Here is a 13,796-nt window from a genome sequence, read left to right as displayed (position 1 = left end):
AGAAGTATATTTTAAGGCACTATTTCATGTACATTTTCAGACATAGAATTGCAATCTGCAGGCTTTTTTTAAATTTATTTTAATACTAATAGAAGCCTTACACATTTTTGCAAAAACAATGAAGGAAAAATAGCCTCCAAATGCCCGAGACACAAATATATTCTGCTGCTCTCAAGCAGAAAGGAATGTTGTGCATTGCAGTAGACACTGCAACCACTTCAAGAGAAAACTAACCAAGAGTTACCTGGTTTGGACACTTTCTCCTCTATAATTATTAACCCCCTTGAAAATAATTCACCTTCTATTAAAAAAAAAAAAAACCACAACCACAAAATCACCACAAAAATAAGAATTCAGCAATTCTAAAGAATTAAATCACCGTATTTCCTATTTAAAAGGGGCTTAACATTTTACCTTTATTTGCTCTAGTGACATCACCATCCCAGCATTACCACATGTCCGATAAACACGTATTGCAAAATCCACCTCCATATGATGTAAGCAAGCTTTGGCCAGCTCGTTCCAACCAGACTGGTCATTCAGAAGTCTGCACACCTCCCATGCTTCAGAAAACCTATAGAAGGTAAAACACATTTAAAACTAGTATTACTTATACCTAAAATTCCCTCCCAACGCTTTTTTTCCTAATACTATGGTAAGGAAAATATAAAAAGCACTTACTTCTAAGCCATGGAGAGACAGATGTGTCAGGAAGAAAGAAGAAATACAAACGCATAACTTACAGTTCTGTTTCTACCACACTTTTTCATGAAACCATCTGCTTTCCCTACTCTGGCATTCCTTCCATTGCACTGATTTTGCATTTCTTCATTACAGTGGGAGGGAAGTATGCAAGAAGCACCTTTAGCCAGTTTTGGAAGACAGCCACTGTCACAGAACCCCAAATCAGTCTTGAAAAAAATTACTTTAGCTTTTTCTTGGCAGTAGAAAACCAAATAAAGCACCACTGGGTCACTTATTTTGCTTGGTCTACATAGACAGCTACATGGACTCATGGATCAATATAATTTATCAATATTCAGCATGACATTTTTAAATCACTAGGATATGCTGTATTGAGCTATAAGCACAGAAAAAAACAATTTACGCAATATGATTAAAACACAGCTGTACCTTTTCAACATTAAAGTCTGAGTAAGTATTTGTGTCAGCTCATTAGGTCCAAAGTCTTTCAAATTGCCAAGGAAACTGTGAGTGCTTAGATAGATATTGTTTGTTTTCCCACTCTGAGTCTGACAAGTTAATTCTCCATTATACAACAACAAAGGTTTATAGGAAAAGGGGACCTCCGTGCCACCTGCCAAAATAATCTTGGATCCTAGATTCAAAGAGCAGGAAGAAAAGAAGACATAATTAAAAAAACACCCTACATGGTAAAAAGTGTAGCAAGCAGTCACAGCTGAAATAATGTAGATTTGCAGGGCATTAATTCAAGGTCTAATTCTGGTAGTTACCATCTACTGTACAGCGCATACTTTTCAGTAAAGTAAACACACACAACTTAGATCTTCTAAACTATCAAGTAATTTTCCAAATGTTTGTAGGTAAATTCCTTAATGTTTCTCTGTCACAAATACAGAAATTGCTATTATTACAATTTTGTTTAACAGTTTAAGTGCATGCAAGTTTTGTCACCCTGATCCTAAGATTTTCTCATGAACATTTGAAAATACAATTGAAGCACAATGTATAAATTTAAGACAAAAGATTATAAGAGCAAGAAACTTAGGGACTTAAGACCAAAATGCCTTGTTGAAGCTTTACAGAGAAACCTACAAAGCAACTAGTTTCCTATTCATCAGTTGCACTTCAAAACTTCCATAGCACTATTTATTTTTATATGCAGTTATGAAAATAATCAAGACAAATGAAGACTCAGAACATGTTTTACTTTATTAACTAAAATAATAAGTTGTTAAAGTCGTTTACAGTACCTTGAATGGCATCCTTATGAAAAACGTAAGTGTACACTTTATCATCATCAAAAGCAACAAAAACACCTTTATCCATTGGCCAGTTTTCCCACAAGATTCCTTTAATAGTTGGTGAGAAATTTGGAATCTCATATAATCTATCATTTACCTACAAACAATGTAAAAGTAAAATTACTTGCAAGTGATTAAGGAGACAAACTAAATATTCATACCAGTTATGATTAAAAATAAAAAAAAGAATACAAGTAGTGCAAAAATATGAAAATTGTACTATGAAAAAGCTGTCTTATAAGTAGTAACTCTGAGTAACACAATAGTCTAATTCAGAAGGGAAGTAAATGGAGAAAATGCACATTATATGAATGTTATTTACTCTTAGAAAAAAGGTATGGGGACAGGCAGTAAAACTGGCAGTGCTTGTTAATGAGCTAAAATATCTGTATTTGAAAAGACAAACACATACATTTCTGAAAATTACTGATCAGGAATTTCGTATAATGAACTTGTCCTGATCTAACATGACAGATTTTGTTTCCTTACATTACCATTAAGTTATCTTCAAGCCTCCTAGACAATTTCTTCTACCCTCATACATATTGGAGTGACAAAACTTTCTTCATTCTCCATTAAAAACACCATACAGTTGAAAAGCCTGCTTGTAAATATAATTATATGGGTATCCCACACTAACTTACTGGACAATAGACAAAGCCATCACTTTTGTCATCTATGAAAGCCAGTCTGGTTCCATTGGGATCTGGAAAAATTTTTCTCACACTGACAGGATGCCGATATTCATTCACATATTGCCAGTCTTCAATGTAGAAATAATGAATAACTCCAGTCTAATGAGAAATAACAGATACAGTTAATGATGACATCAGCAAGCAGCAAGTAGATAATTAAATTGGTTGTAGTTTCTCCCATCTCAGGGTGCTGAGCATAAAGAGTGTTTAAAGAAAAATACTTGCATGTGGGGTTTTTTTTTTTTGTTTCCTTCTTCATTCACAGGTGGTTTTAGGCAGGAAAGGAAAACTTGAGGCTTTTTGGAGGGTGGGGAAAGGAGTTAGAGTTTTGAGGGGGTTTATATTGTTTTTGTCATTTATCTCACTTTGATTTGTGGAGACAAGCTGTATTCACTGTGCAGTTCTCTAAACAGCGGAAATGCCTGCCCTGTTGCTGAGAGAAGCTCAACCTTCAAACAAAGCTGCCTCCAAGGAAGAACCACAAATTCTTAAGAACAGATGTACCTAATTCATGAGGGAAAACCAATCAAACTGTTTTGTGATTAATGCTACATTTCAATCAGTGTTGCACAAAGAAAAATACTGAAAGTAAAAGGCAGCTTTTGAAGTAAATTGTAAAATTTGCACACATCAAATTGGTCAGATGCGAATTTAGTACTTCAAATTTACCAGTACCAGTTTAGGTACTGAGGAGGTGGGAAAACCCTCAACTGCTGCAAAACCACTCAAGTTACTAAACCAGTGATAACACCAGAGACAGCGATTCTGCCTTTCCTCTGGAAGGTCAATACATCAGCCTGGGTCATAAAGAGCACAGTACGACAATGCCAAATGTGCCCTGTATTCCCAAGGCCAAAAAATACTAAAAGCAAACAAACTACCCCTCATGCATAGGAAAATATCTGGAAAAGTCTATAAGCATGTTCACATCCTTCTTCCATGCTCTCCCAACTCCTGTCTTTGTTGAAACACCAAAAAAAATTCTCTTTGGGCAAAGGCTTCAACAGTAAGTCAAGACTTTAATTTATGCTATCATACTTGTTTACTTCTGTACCTTTTTATCCACATCTATCACAAATTTGCAATGCAAGTGCTATGTTTTTTCTTATAACTGGGTTAGTTTGATTGCCAACCATCCCACTACTGCAATAGAATTAAATTCTGCTACTAAAATCAGTGTTTTACAACAAACAGTAGTAAAAGCAAAACTTAACCTTCCTGCCAATGCATCTCATATAAATGCAACAATAAAGGAAGTTGAATGCAATTTTGACTGTATTTGCATGAAGTTCTTGCATAGAAAATGATCCACTGTAAACTTCTCAGAAGCACAACTTTTTTTTGCTAAAGTTATGAGTAATAATCCAAATAATTCAGATAGAAATATATTCCATCTAAAAAGATCATTAAAAACAGAAGTAATACTCACATCTGTACCATATATGAGGAAGTCACTAGTTAAAGCATGGCACAAAATTCGGTATTTATCATCATCTGCTGGAAAGAGTCGAGTTTCTCGTTCTTCCTGAGCATCCAAACCTCCACTTTCTATCTAAATATAAAGAATAGAATAAACCAAAAAACTCCACTGTTAACATTTAGGTATCATAGTTTTGCCTGTATCAAATTTAAGGAAATTAAATGAAAACAAACTTGCACATGCATCCCTTAAAAGCACAGCACCTGCTTCTGTCACATTCCCATAGAGACTTTTAAAGTAAAACCTGTTTAACAGTTCACAAGAAAACACTTTTTATTCACCTGTTTTAGACTAGGTTGCATTTCTAAAGTCTACAGGAACTCAGCTTTATATTTTAATTAGCCAGAAAAAAATTCTAAAGAATTTTTAATTTTTACGTTCATTAACTGAAGGTCATTCCCTTTTCTCTCATTTTTAAAATGACATTACCTTGTTCACCTTAGATCAACTCATTAGTTCAGCCCTCTGAATTGCCAGAGCTCTTACCATATGCAACTGGACTTTACCCTCAAAGAGGGCAGCGGCATAATCAGAATTAAGGTGCATACTTGCTACTGTCCCCAGGTACTCCACATCTTTAAACTTTTTTACATCTAAAGAATTCAAACAGAAAAGAAAAGGTAAAAATACTTTGATTTTGTGTAGGCTTTCACTTATCATCAATTAAATTTGCAGCTGATTAACCAGATGTGAAAAACTCACAACTAAGCAGAGAGGGGACAAGTCACGTGTAAAGAGACTTTCTTCTTAGCAGACAACTAGTTAGAAAGTACCAGAGAAACTCTTTTCCTATGCAACTCTGGCTAGTGTTCTTACAGTTTTGATTAATTTATTATTAGTCAAGAAAGATGATGCTTAGACAGGAAAGCTTTAAATCCACTGTCTAAAATTTGGATGTAGCATAACCAATTTTACCTTACCCCATGCAAACAACATGAACATCTATCAAACAGAGTTTAAACACTCTGATCATATAGTCCCTAGGTACTTTGCCAAACTTAGTATTTAAAGACATGGTCAAACAACATCTCAAAAACCCTAAAAGTCCTTCACCGGTTAACAACATGATCTGAAAAAAACCCAAAAAAGAAACATTTTACATTTCATTACCAATACCTTGAACCCAAAGTTTTATTCCTATTATTTACAATGCCTTGTCATAACTGCTACAGTTTGTGAATAACATTGTCTGGTCCTAACAGGACCATATGGCAATTCAAGTTGTTATTGTACAATGTGGAATGTCCAGAACTGCTAAACACAATACTGAATTCATAAAATAAGACACAATGATGCAGTAGTTTTAAGAGAACTAAATTATGCTTACTATTCTCTCCAAGTGCATAAAACCAAGCCCGATTGTTCATTCCTACAGCCAAATGATAAACACCAATAGCAACAAAACTGGGCTCTACTTCAACAGAGACTGTGACTGGTAGCTCCTGTAAGAAAACAAAACAAAACAATTTTCATCCACTATTAATACTTACTTTACTTAGATCTAATGAAGTTTAAAAGGATGAGGTTATCATACTCTGTCCACATGATTGGCTATAGTAACTTCAAGAAGAGAAGTAAGGTATGCAATCCGTGTACTGCAAGCATCTCCAAGGACTGGAAGCTTTGTCAAGAAAACATGGAGAGATCCTCTTCGTGTAGATACTGCCAACAACTGTCCATCATCTGTCCAAGCCAGCTGATCTACACCTAAAACATTCACAAGCTTTTAGAAAAAAAATAATTCCTTTCTTTAACTACTGAAACCAAGAAACAATTATTTTGCTTTAAAATGTGAAAATGGTCAGAATTCATACCTAGAAATATCTACTAATGTACTCAGACATAACCAATTAATATAATTTCGAGATTAACTGGACTCACTCAAGCCCAAACCATAATCTACCAATTTAGCATTTTCTTAAGCATGAAGACTTGAAAATAACTGAAGTATTTACAGACACTACAAGAGGAGATAATGGTGGTAACTCGTTATCCTAGAACATAGTCTTGTAATAATGTTCTGAAAGCCACAGGCACAAATCCTGTATATCAGGATGAGAACAGATTAAGTTTCATATGTTAGCACAAGAGATGCTGAAAAGCCAAAAAAACCCATCCCACACCAAAAAAACACAGAAAGAAGCAGAAACCAGTTCAGTATGTTATTTTAGTAATCTGAATATACTGTATCACAGATTCAAAAAACCAAAACACTAACTGATCAAATATTCTGAGAGCTGTACTTCTCTATACTTTAAACAGAAAAAATAAAATATGTTCCCATTTTGCTATGGGTCACCTAATAAATAAAAGTTTGGAAAGAAGGAATTTATGATAAATTCTACATTCACACAGTTTTTCCAACAACAATACTTTCAGTCATGTAAACCATCAGAATTCTGTTTTACTTATTTTGTAAAAATTTTTATCCTCGTGGAGACTGTTAACATACCTTTGTTTTCATCATCCAAGTTTATTATGGCATACATTTCTCTCAGGTCTGACAGATCATGGATTTTAATGCTAAAAAATAATAAACAGTCATTCTCACTAATATAAATCTCAGTCATCATAAGCTGGAAGAAACCCAACCCAATCAAGATAGCCTAGTGGAGGAAAAAAAAAGCAGAAATGCAAAATGCATTCTATTTCCTAAAGAGCAACACAAAATTCATTGTCATCCATCACTCTAAGTAGTTTATCACTACCACTGTGCAAAAAGATTTGCTCAGAGAACTAAAATTTGAGGAAAAGGCACAACTCATCCAATTTGGAAGAATCCAGGAGTTAAAAACACACACTATTATTCCCTTTTGACCTATTACAATAAGAGGTTAGGTTAAAAACACATTCCTGATGGACAAACACTCCTTGTAACACAGATGCAAAAAACTAGCTTTCAATCCTGCTTCACATAAAAAGGGACAGAGTGAGAATTTACTTATGCTGTCATGTTACTCAATATATGCTAAAGAACCCTTTAAAGAAATAATACCTATTGTACAATAGTTGAAGTGCTTGAAGTTGCACCATGTTTTGCCCATAGTTATACCACTCTTGATGTGCAAGTGCCATAACAGCAGTCTGTTATGGTCATACACAGAACTGAGGACAGACAGAATGGTCTCCTACCATCACTCAGCTCCTTTTTTGCTGAAGAATTCAGATATAACAGAATCAGGGAGTAGCAGACGAGGAGCTAAAGGAGATATTCTATCATACGCACAACACATTTTGGAAAAAATCCAGTTTCTTTAACTACTTTTTTCCTTAATTGCGAACACATTTATACTTTTGTCTAGATTGGAGTTAAGACCAAACACCAGGGAGGAGAATATCAGCATACTCAGCACAGCTTTAAATGAACTGTTCTCCTACTGCTAAGCAGATGGTTATGTCCAATCAATAAATCGTAGTAAAGAAATTTGGACATTTTTGTTGTTGTAACATAGTAGAAAAATAAAGAATCAAAAGGAATAATTTATACTAAAGTTTAACTATTTTTTTTTGTTTACAATTAATTACAATAAAGTTAATTACAATTGCAGAGAATTGTCAAAATTAGCTTCTCCTAACTTCAGGCAGAGAGGCAGTTCCACAGAGCAATTCATCTCACCTTCTCTGCACTGACTTCTTAGGGAACCTTGAAGCCTTAGGGAGCCTAGCTTTAACGCTTAACAGTGGAAGTTATGAGAGATGAATTCCATTCTTTATGTATAAAACTATCACTTACCAATTGTCTCCACATGATGCAGCTTTGTTTAATGACTGTGATATAGCAATGCTGCTCAGATTATCCTTATGATTATGCGCTTGAAAGATTTCTTGACCTATCTCACGAATGTGTGTAGAAATGACCACAAAACAGCCTCGTGAAAAACCAATCATAATATAGCCATCACCGTACCTGTTACAAAAAAACAACAATTAAGAAAAGAGATCTATTTATGCAATATGCAAAATATATTTTCTTTCAGACTATTGGGGTAACTGTCAATGTCTCCCTTCAACTGGAAAAACAATCAAATTATGGGAATTATATATAATGTAGAACAATATAGTATAAAATAGATTAAGGGAAACATAACCAAAGATTCTTAAAAGATAAAAACATGTTTGTGCCCAGAGTTCACTCCTAAGTCATCTTTATTCGCTCTTCTACATTTTACAATGCCACTTTCCTTTCAGGAAGCTGCATACAGGGCAGTGATGCCGGGAGAAAGACCTCTGGTATCTTCATTGGAATAAGCATGCCAGAAGATGGAAACTTCCATTTCAAGGTTCTGGCTGACTTGGTCTCATCATAGCTATGCTAAAAACAATAATGGCAGTACTAAAGGCACACCACTGCAAACACAGTGGAAGTACTAAAGCTATAATCCGTATTTGTGAATAGATTGTTTATTTACTTTTCATAGTGTCAAGTAGAAATAATGAGGTTAAGGCACAAATAGTTACAGCATGTAAGGATGAATTCAAACAATATCTCATCCGCTTAGATGCAAAAAAAAATTGCAAGGGAAGCAGCCCAGGTATGCCTTGTTAGACACGTGGCCATAAATTAAGATGCATATAGCTACAGGTTTTCTTACACAGTTGTAGTGTAGAGGGATAAATGTCAATTCCACGTTGACTGAACAGGCATTAAAAGACAAGATCTCAGGATTAAAAGATATACAAAAAGTACAGTTATTTTTGGGTACAGAGTTGAAACTTGTCTCTTGAGATTTCTTCAAAAGAACATTACCAATTGGATTACACAGCAGGGAGGCTAAAAGAACTTTGCACAACTTTGTAAACCAACAAACTAGCTGAAGGATCTAAGTCCACCCCTGGCTCTTTCATCAGTTACTCATCCGAACAGAAAAGAACCTATAAAACCCTCAGTTTAATCTACTGTCAGGACAGCAACAGTATTAGTGTTCTGAAGCTGCGCACACCAGCAGCAATTATATTTGAAAATATTGCTTTTTAGAGCCATTGAATTGTCAAGTAAAACAATTACAAAATGTAGACTTCTTTGTGTTTGGAAAAGAATTATTAAAAACTCCACAATACATCCAAGAAAAATCTGGTGTGAGCAAGGGATATATGATTTCATTTCCAGTATTTATCAGAACTACTGGGAAAATCTTCAGCTTGTTAATACTAGAATGCTTCATTAAGAAATTCTGCTCACCATCTGTAGGTTACAATACTGCCATAAGGCTGCTGAAATTTCAGATCAATCGGGTTATCAGGATCATTCAAATTAAAAAGAAAGAGAGTCTTCTTGCCGACCACTACACTTACCTGCCAATGAATGAAAAGAAAAATTAACTCGGTAAGAATGGCATCACTTTAAAATAAGGCCCTACCTCTTCACTAAAAGACGGATTTAGGATTTTCAATAATACTTAAGAATCCCATGGACTTGAATTCTGAATTTCTATCAACAGTGGAAGAGATTTTCAGGATACTCCCCTTGTGAGCCAGTGGTTCACAGATCTAAATGCAAGCCCAGCAGAACACACATCTCAAATTCAAGACTTTTCCCTAAGGAAGCATTAAGTCAGCTCCATGTCCTCACAGGAAAAGGCAGCAGGTCACATGAATTTATCCTGTTGGATTACTCTCACTTGAACTAAGATGTCTTTTTTGATCCACAGAATTTTTATCTGGGAGGCTGAAGGGAAGACTATCACAATGCTTCTATCTCAAGTAACTTCCTGAGATTTCAAAGACAGAAAGACAATTCCAAAAGAAACAGCCTGTTCAGTGTGTATTAAACATGCAATATTTACAGTTTGATATCAGTCTAGGTGAGTGCATTTGATGTATCCCATAGAGATGCTGGACCTCATAGTGGAAGGCAGGTTGAATTTTGTGGTTTTTTTAGATTATTTTTGTTACTAGAGCATGTGTTATTGTCAGGCAAGAGTAAAACACTCATTTTAAAGAAGCAAGGAAGGAGGAGCAGCTTGTTTCACCTTATTCTTTGACAAAGGTACTTTGAAGGACTATTTACAGGTTTACTTTACGTTATCTTCTCTTCCAGCTCTCCTTGTCTAAAAAGCAGACAACGGTCTATTCCTAAACTAAAAGAGCTGGAAGAGTTGAAATATAAAGCTGCTATTTTCAAACTGAGGAAAAAAGGCGTATGTTGACCTAAAAATCCATTAATCCAGAATTACAAACTCAAATTTTGACCTATAATACCTAAATTTACCCCAAATATAAAAAGTAAGTTTTCTGCCTTTTAAAACAGTTTGCTTGTAATTCCACTGCAGCTTAATGATGAAGTATTTAAGAAATACTATTTCTTAGACTCTTCTAAGAAATTACAGGAAATATTTTATGTTGCAGTGCAATCAGTGCAATATATTAACTCTATTACTTATTTTGATCTTACTTTGACTACTTATTTTGATCCAACTTGCTGGGTTGTTTTTTTCTCCGATATCATAACTAACAGCCTGGAAGTGATTGTTATCAAGCCAAGACCCTCCCCAACAACAGACACCTAGATAATAAATGCTATGTGGTTTAGAGCTGCTGACAGACCATCCAAGCACAAACACCAAGAACTACACAATTACAGAATGTTCCCTAACATTTTGCAGCAAACTTGAGAGCTGTAATAAAAAAAAACCTGCAAAGCCTAGGAAGCTTCCCTAGGAAGCAGAAAACATTTCACTCCGTGCAGAGAGGCAAAAAGCTCCTACAGGTCCTTGTCAACGTAAACATGGGGAAAAATTCTTTCTTGACATCTATAATCCATAGATTAAATGTGACTGTGAGAATTTAACTATGTTGCATAAGTGTATAGACCTGGACAAATTCTAACACAGTACCACCTTTCTATCCATGGATTTCCTGTCTTGTCTCGGTGTTTCATTGCTGATTATTTAATAATGTGCTCTGCTAATAGTTATCATTACCCTATTTTTCTGTACTTCACCATTGACTGATTCGATGGACTTTGATTCATTCAAGAAAGATGAAGAAGACAATGAAATTGTAGCCATTCAGACAGAGACAGGATAATGCTCACACCAGATGAATGACACCAGGGCTTTTAGTCTAATTGATGCTGATGTCTGCTAAGATGAAAAACTAGAAAGAAGTGATATGTTCCCAAATCTGACAGCTGAAAATCTGCCCTCTGAAAGGCAGCATCTCTGCAATTTTGACAATCCTGCTCCGTTTCTATCTGCCACATTGTGTCTACTGTTCTATATTTATATTGTATGTATTTTCTTAAGTCCCTGCACGTGTCTCCATCTATTATGTTAACTACCACTACAAAACTGATCAGTTATCTGTCACATCGCTAAACACTGCACTTTTCATGAACACATCCATAATGAACAAAGGGGCATAGCTTTACTTTAAAGGAAAGTTTTGGAAAAGAAAAAAAAATCTCTTCAAAACCAAATGTTAAGCCAAGGAGGAACAAATTGCTTCCTGGCCCACACTGGTTGCCAGCAGAAACCCTTAAATATCAGCCTAATGCTTTTTGTAGTACTTTGTATTGACTTCTTACTGTGCTTTCCCTGGTTGATATTCTTTCATCAGTCTTCATAACTGAGAACTGCATATCACTGGGATCTGAGCTCACTGAGGTCTGCAAGAAAGAAGTTCAGGGTGAGAAATCAACAGTTAACATAGCAAATACTGATGATAAATAATTGCATTATTCCTGCCCTGTACATTTTAGTGTTAAGGATAGACAGATGGATAGACAGACAGATACGAGTTGTTATTGCACCTAGTACCAAAACTAAGAAAAAAATTGGAGAAAACATAACGGCAGTTTGGATCATAATGACATGTTATCACAGAATGTACTGAAAAAATATCTAGGAAACAGAAATACAAATCCAAATAGAGAAGGAAAGATCCAGATGAGGAAGAAGACTCGCAAGATGATACTATACAGATAGTACTAACCGAAGCAGTACAAACAAGGTCACTCCAATGCAAATTCAAAGAAGGAAGACCAAGAATAAGGCATACAAGTTAAATATTCACAATGCATTTTAATATGGACATCCCTGATCTGGTTTAGGTAGTGATAGCAATCTAGTTGCTTTTGTAGTCAATATGAGGCTACAAAGCATCATAAGCAAGCCTTGCTTTGGTCTGTGCTGTCTCAGCTACACTGCTTCTACTATCTAAGCCAGCTAGTTTAAAGCACAGACATACCCTAACAAATTTACTTGGGTATTCTTCTTCAGTGGTGATCTTCAGACGTACAGATGGAAGCATATGAAATGAACTATGAAAGATTTGTTCTTTGAAAATCATGAGTGAAACACTGTTCATTAAAGTTAAAAAAAGTGAATTATATTCATTTGCACACTACGTAGCAACTGCAATTGCTCGGAAGGACTATGACGTATGTAAACAAACAGAATGCTTGATTAGAGAATCCGAGTGTACTTGGAGAAAGCACTGGAATCAGCTTCTCAAGAATGCAATGGAGGTCCAGCCTAGGAGTAATCCGTGCACGTCAGAGGCAAGATCTTCGTTTAACTAACCTAAAGCAAAACAAACACTAAAAGTACTTCCTAAAGGCCTTATAAAGAGTCATGTGAGAGCTGTTCTGTGCTGCTACTGGGGAAGTCAACCTAAGATTGCACTCACTGGATCCTCTTGTAACAGATACAGATCAGGACCAAGGATGAGAGAAAAGCGCGTTTAGGCAGGACCACAACAGAATCGCAGAGACTCTAATATCATACATCACATTGCGTAACACAGAGGCTCAGATGTTTAGATATGCCCTCATTCTACATGAGGTTTCCCAAAGGCCCCCTGTCCTTGAAAGCAACAAGATTGAAAAGGCATAAGCTTCCATAGGTCCCAGCTTTCTCATGAATGAGGAGTATCAATGTATGCCTTAAAATCAAATGGGGGTTATACATACTACCTGTCTTATAGTATCCCCTTCCTGATTGCTTATAGTAATCATTTTGTCTTCGCCACCTAGAGCCAGAAGGTTTTCAGTACTCCAGCAACCACAAGTAATCCGCTTTGTGTGCTTACCTGAAAAAGAAAGAAACCTATACAACACAAGTGAACACAACCACAAAAAAAAATCTGGGATGGAAATATATTTGGCCACACAAACACAGACTGTCAGAATGTGAAACGACTTATCAGAGCAATTACAAAATCAAGAGTCAATATTTTTTAAAATATTCTATGCCCAGATGGAAGTCTTTTGAGCTTATAAGAACTTGTACAGCCCCCGTTCTTCCATTTCTTTGCATCAAATTTCTGGGTTCTGTCCTATATCCTTAATCTTTCTGCCCAGAGGTACTCTAAGCAGGTAAAAAAAGGTAATTCAGCAACAAGAACAACCACAGAAATCCTTTGCAAACTGTAAAGCAAGAAAGATAACACAAGTTTTCCATAAGGCAATATCAGGTATGTGTATATATATTTTTAGCTTACTCTGGTAAGTACAATAAAACAGAAGGTGCAAGTTGAGTATGAGCACATTTTTGACTTCTATGTTCATATACAGAATAAAAAGGAAATTAAGTATATTAGCAAAATTCCACTTTCACATGTGCAAGCTTAGTTTCAAACCAATGCATACCAAGAACAGAAATCTTGCGAGAAGTC

General features: G+C 35.5%; 1 protein-coding gene across 1 annotated transcript in view; it reads right to left on the bottom strand.

The window, feature by feature from the left end:
• Positions 1–13,152, bottom strand: part of WDR19 (WD repeat domain 19) — a 40,143-nt gene extending 26,991 nt beyond the window's left edge. Inside the window, exons 1-13 of the mRNA XM_082482957.1 lie at positions 13,096–13,152; positions 11,707–11,787; positions 9,361–9,473; positions 7,915–8,088; positions 6,623–6,704; positions 5,716–5,877; positions 5,509–5,623; positions 4,668–4,774; positions 4,131–4,253; positions 2,651–2,800; positions 1,956–2,103; positions 1,135–1,339; positions 415–574 (exon numbers count right to left, since the gene is read on the bottom strand). Of these exons, the coding sequence (XP_082339083.1) occupies positions 415–574; positions 1,135–1,339; positions 1,956–2,103; positions 2,651–2,800; positions 4,131–4,253; positions 4,668–4,774; positions 5,509–5,623; positions 5,716–5,877; positions 6,623–6,704; positions 7,915–8,088; positions 9,361–9,473; positions 11,707–11,787; positions 13,096–13,137 (1,662 nt within the window). The 5' untranslated portion in view covers positions 13,138–13,152. The remainder of the gene's footprint in view (positions 1–414; positions 575–1,134; positions 1,340–1,955; positions 2,104–2,650; positions 2,801–4,130; positions 4,254–4,667; positions 4,775–5,508; positions 5,624–5,715; positions 5,878–6,622; positions 6,705–7,914; positions 8,089–9,360; positions 9,474–11,706; positions 11,788–13,095) is intronic.
• Positions 13,153–13,796: the final 644 nt, after the last annotated feature.

Source organism: Vanellus vanellus, assembly GCF_965231255.1.
Source record: "Vanellus vanellus genome assembly, chromosome: 4".
Taxonomy (NCBI): Eukaryota; Metazoa; Chordata; class Aves; order Charadriiformes; family Charadriidae; genus Vanellus; species Vanellus vanellus.
Note: the sequence above shows the minus strand (reverse complement) of the source record. Positions and strands in the feature narration are given on the sequence as shown.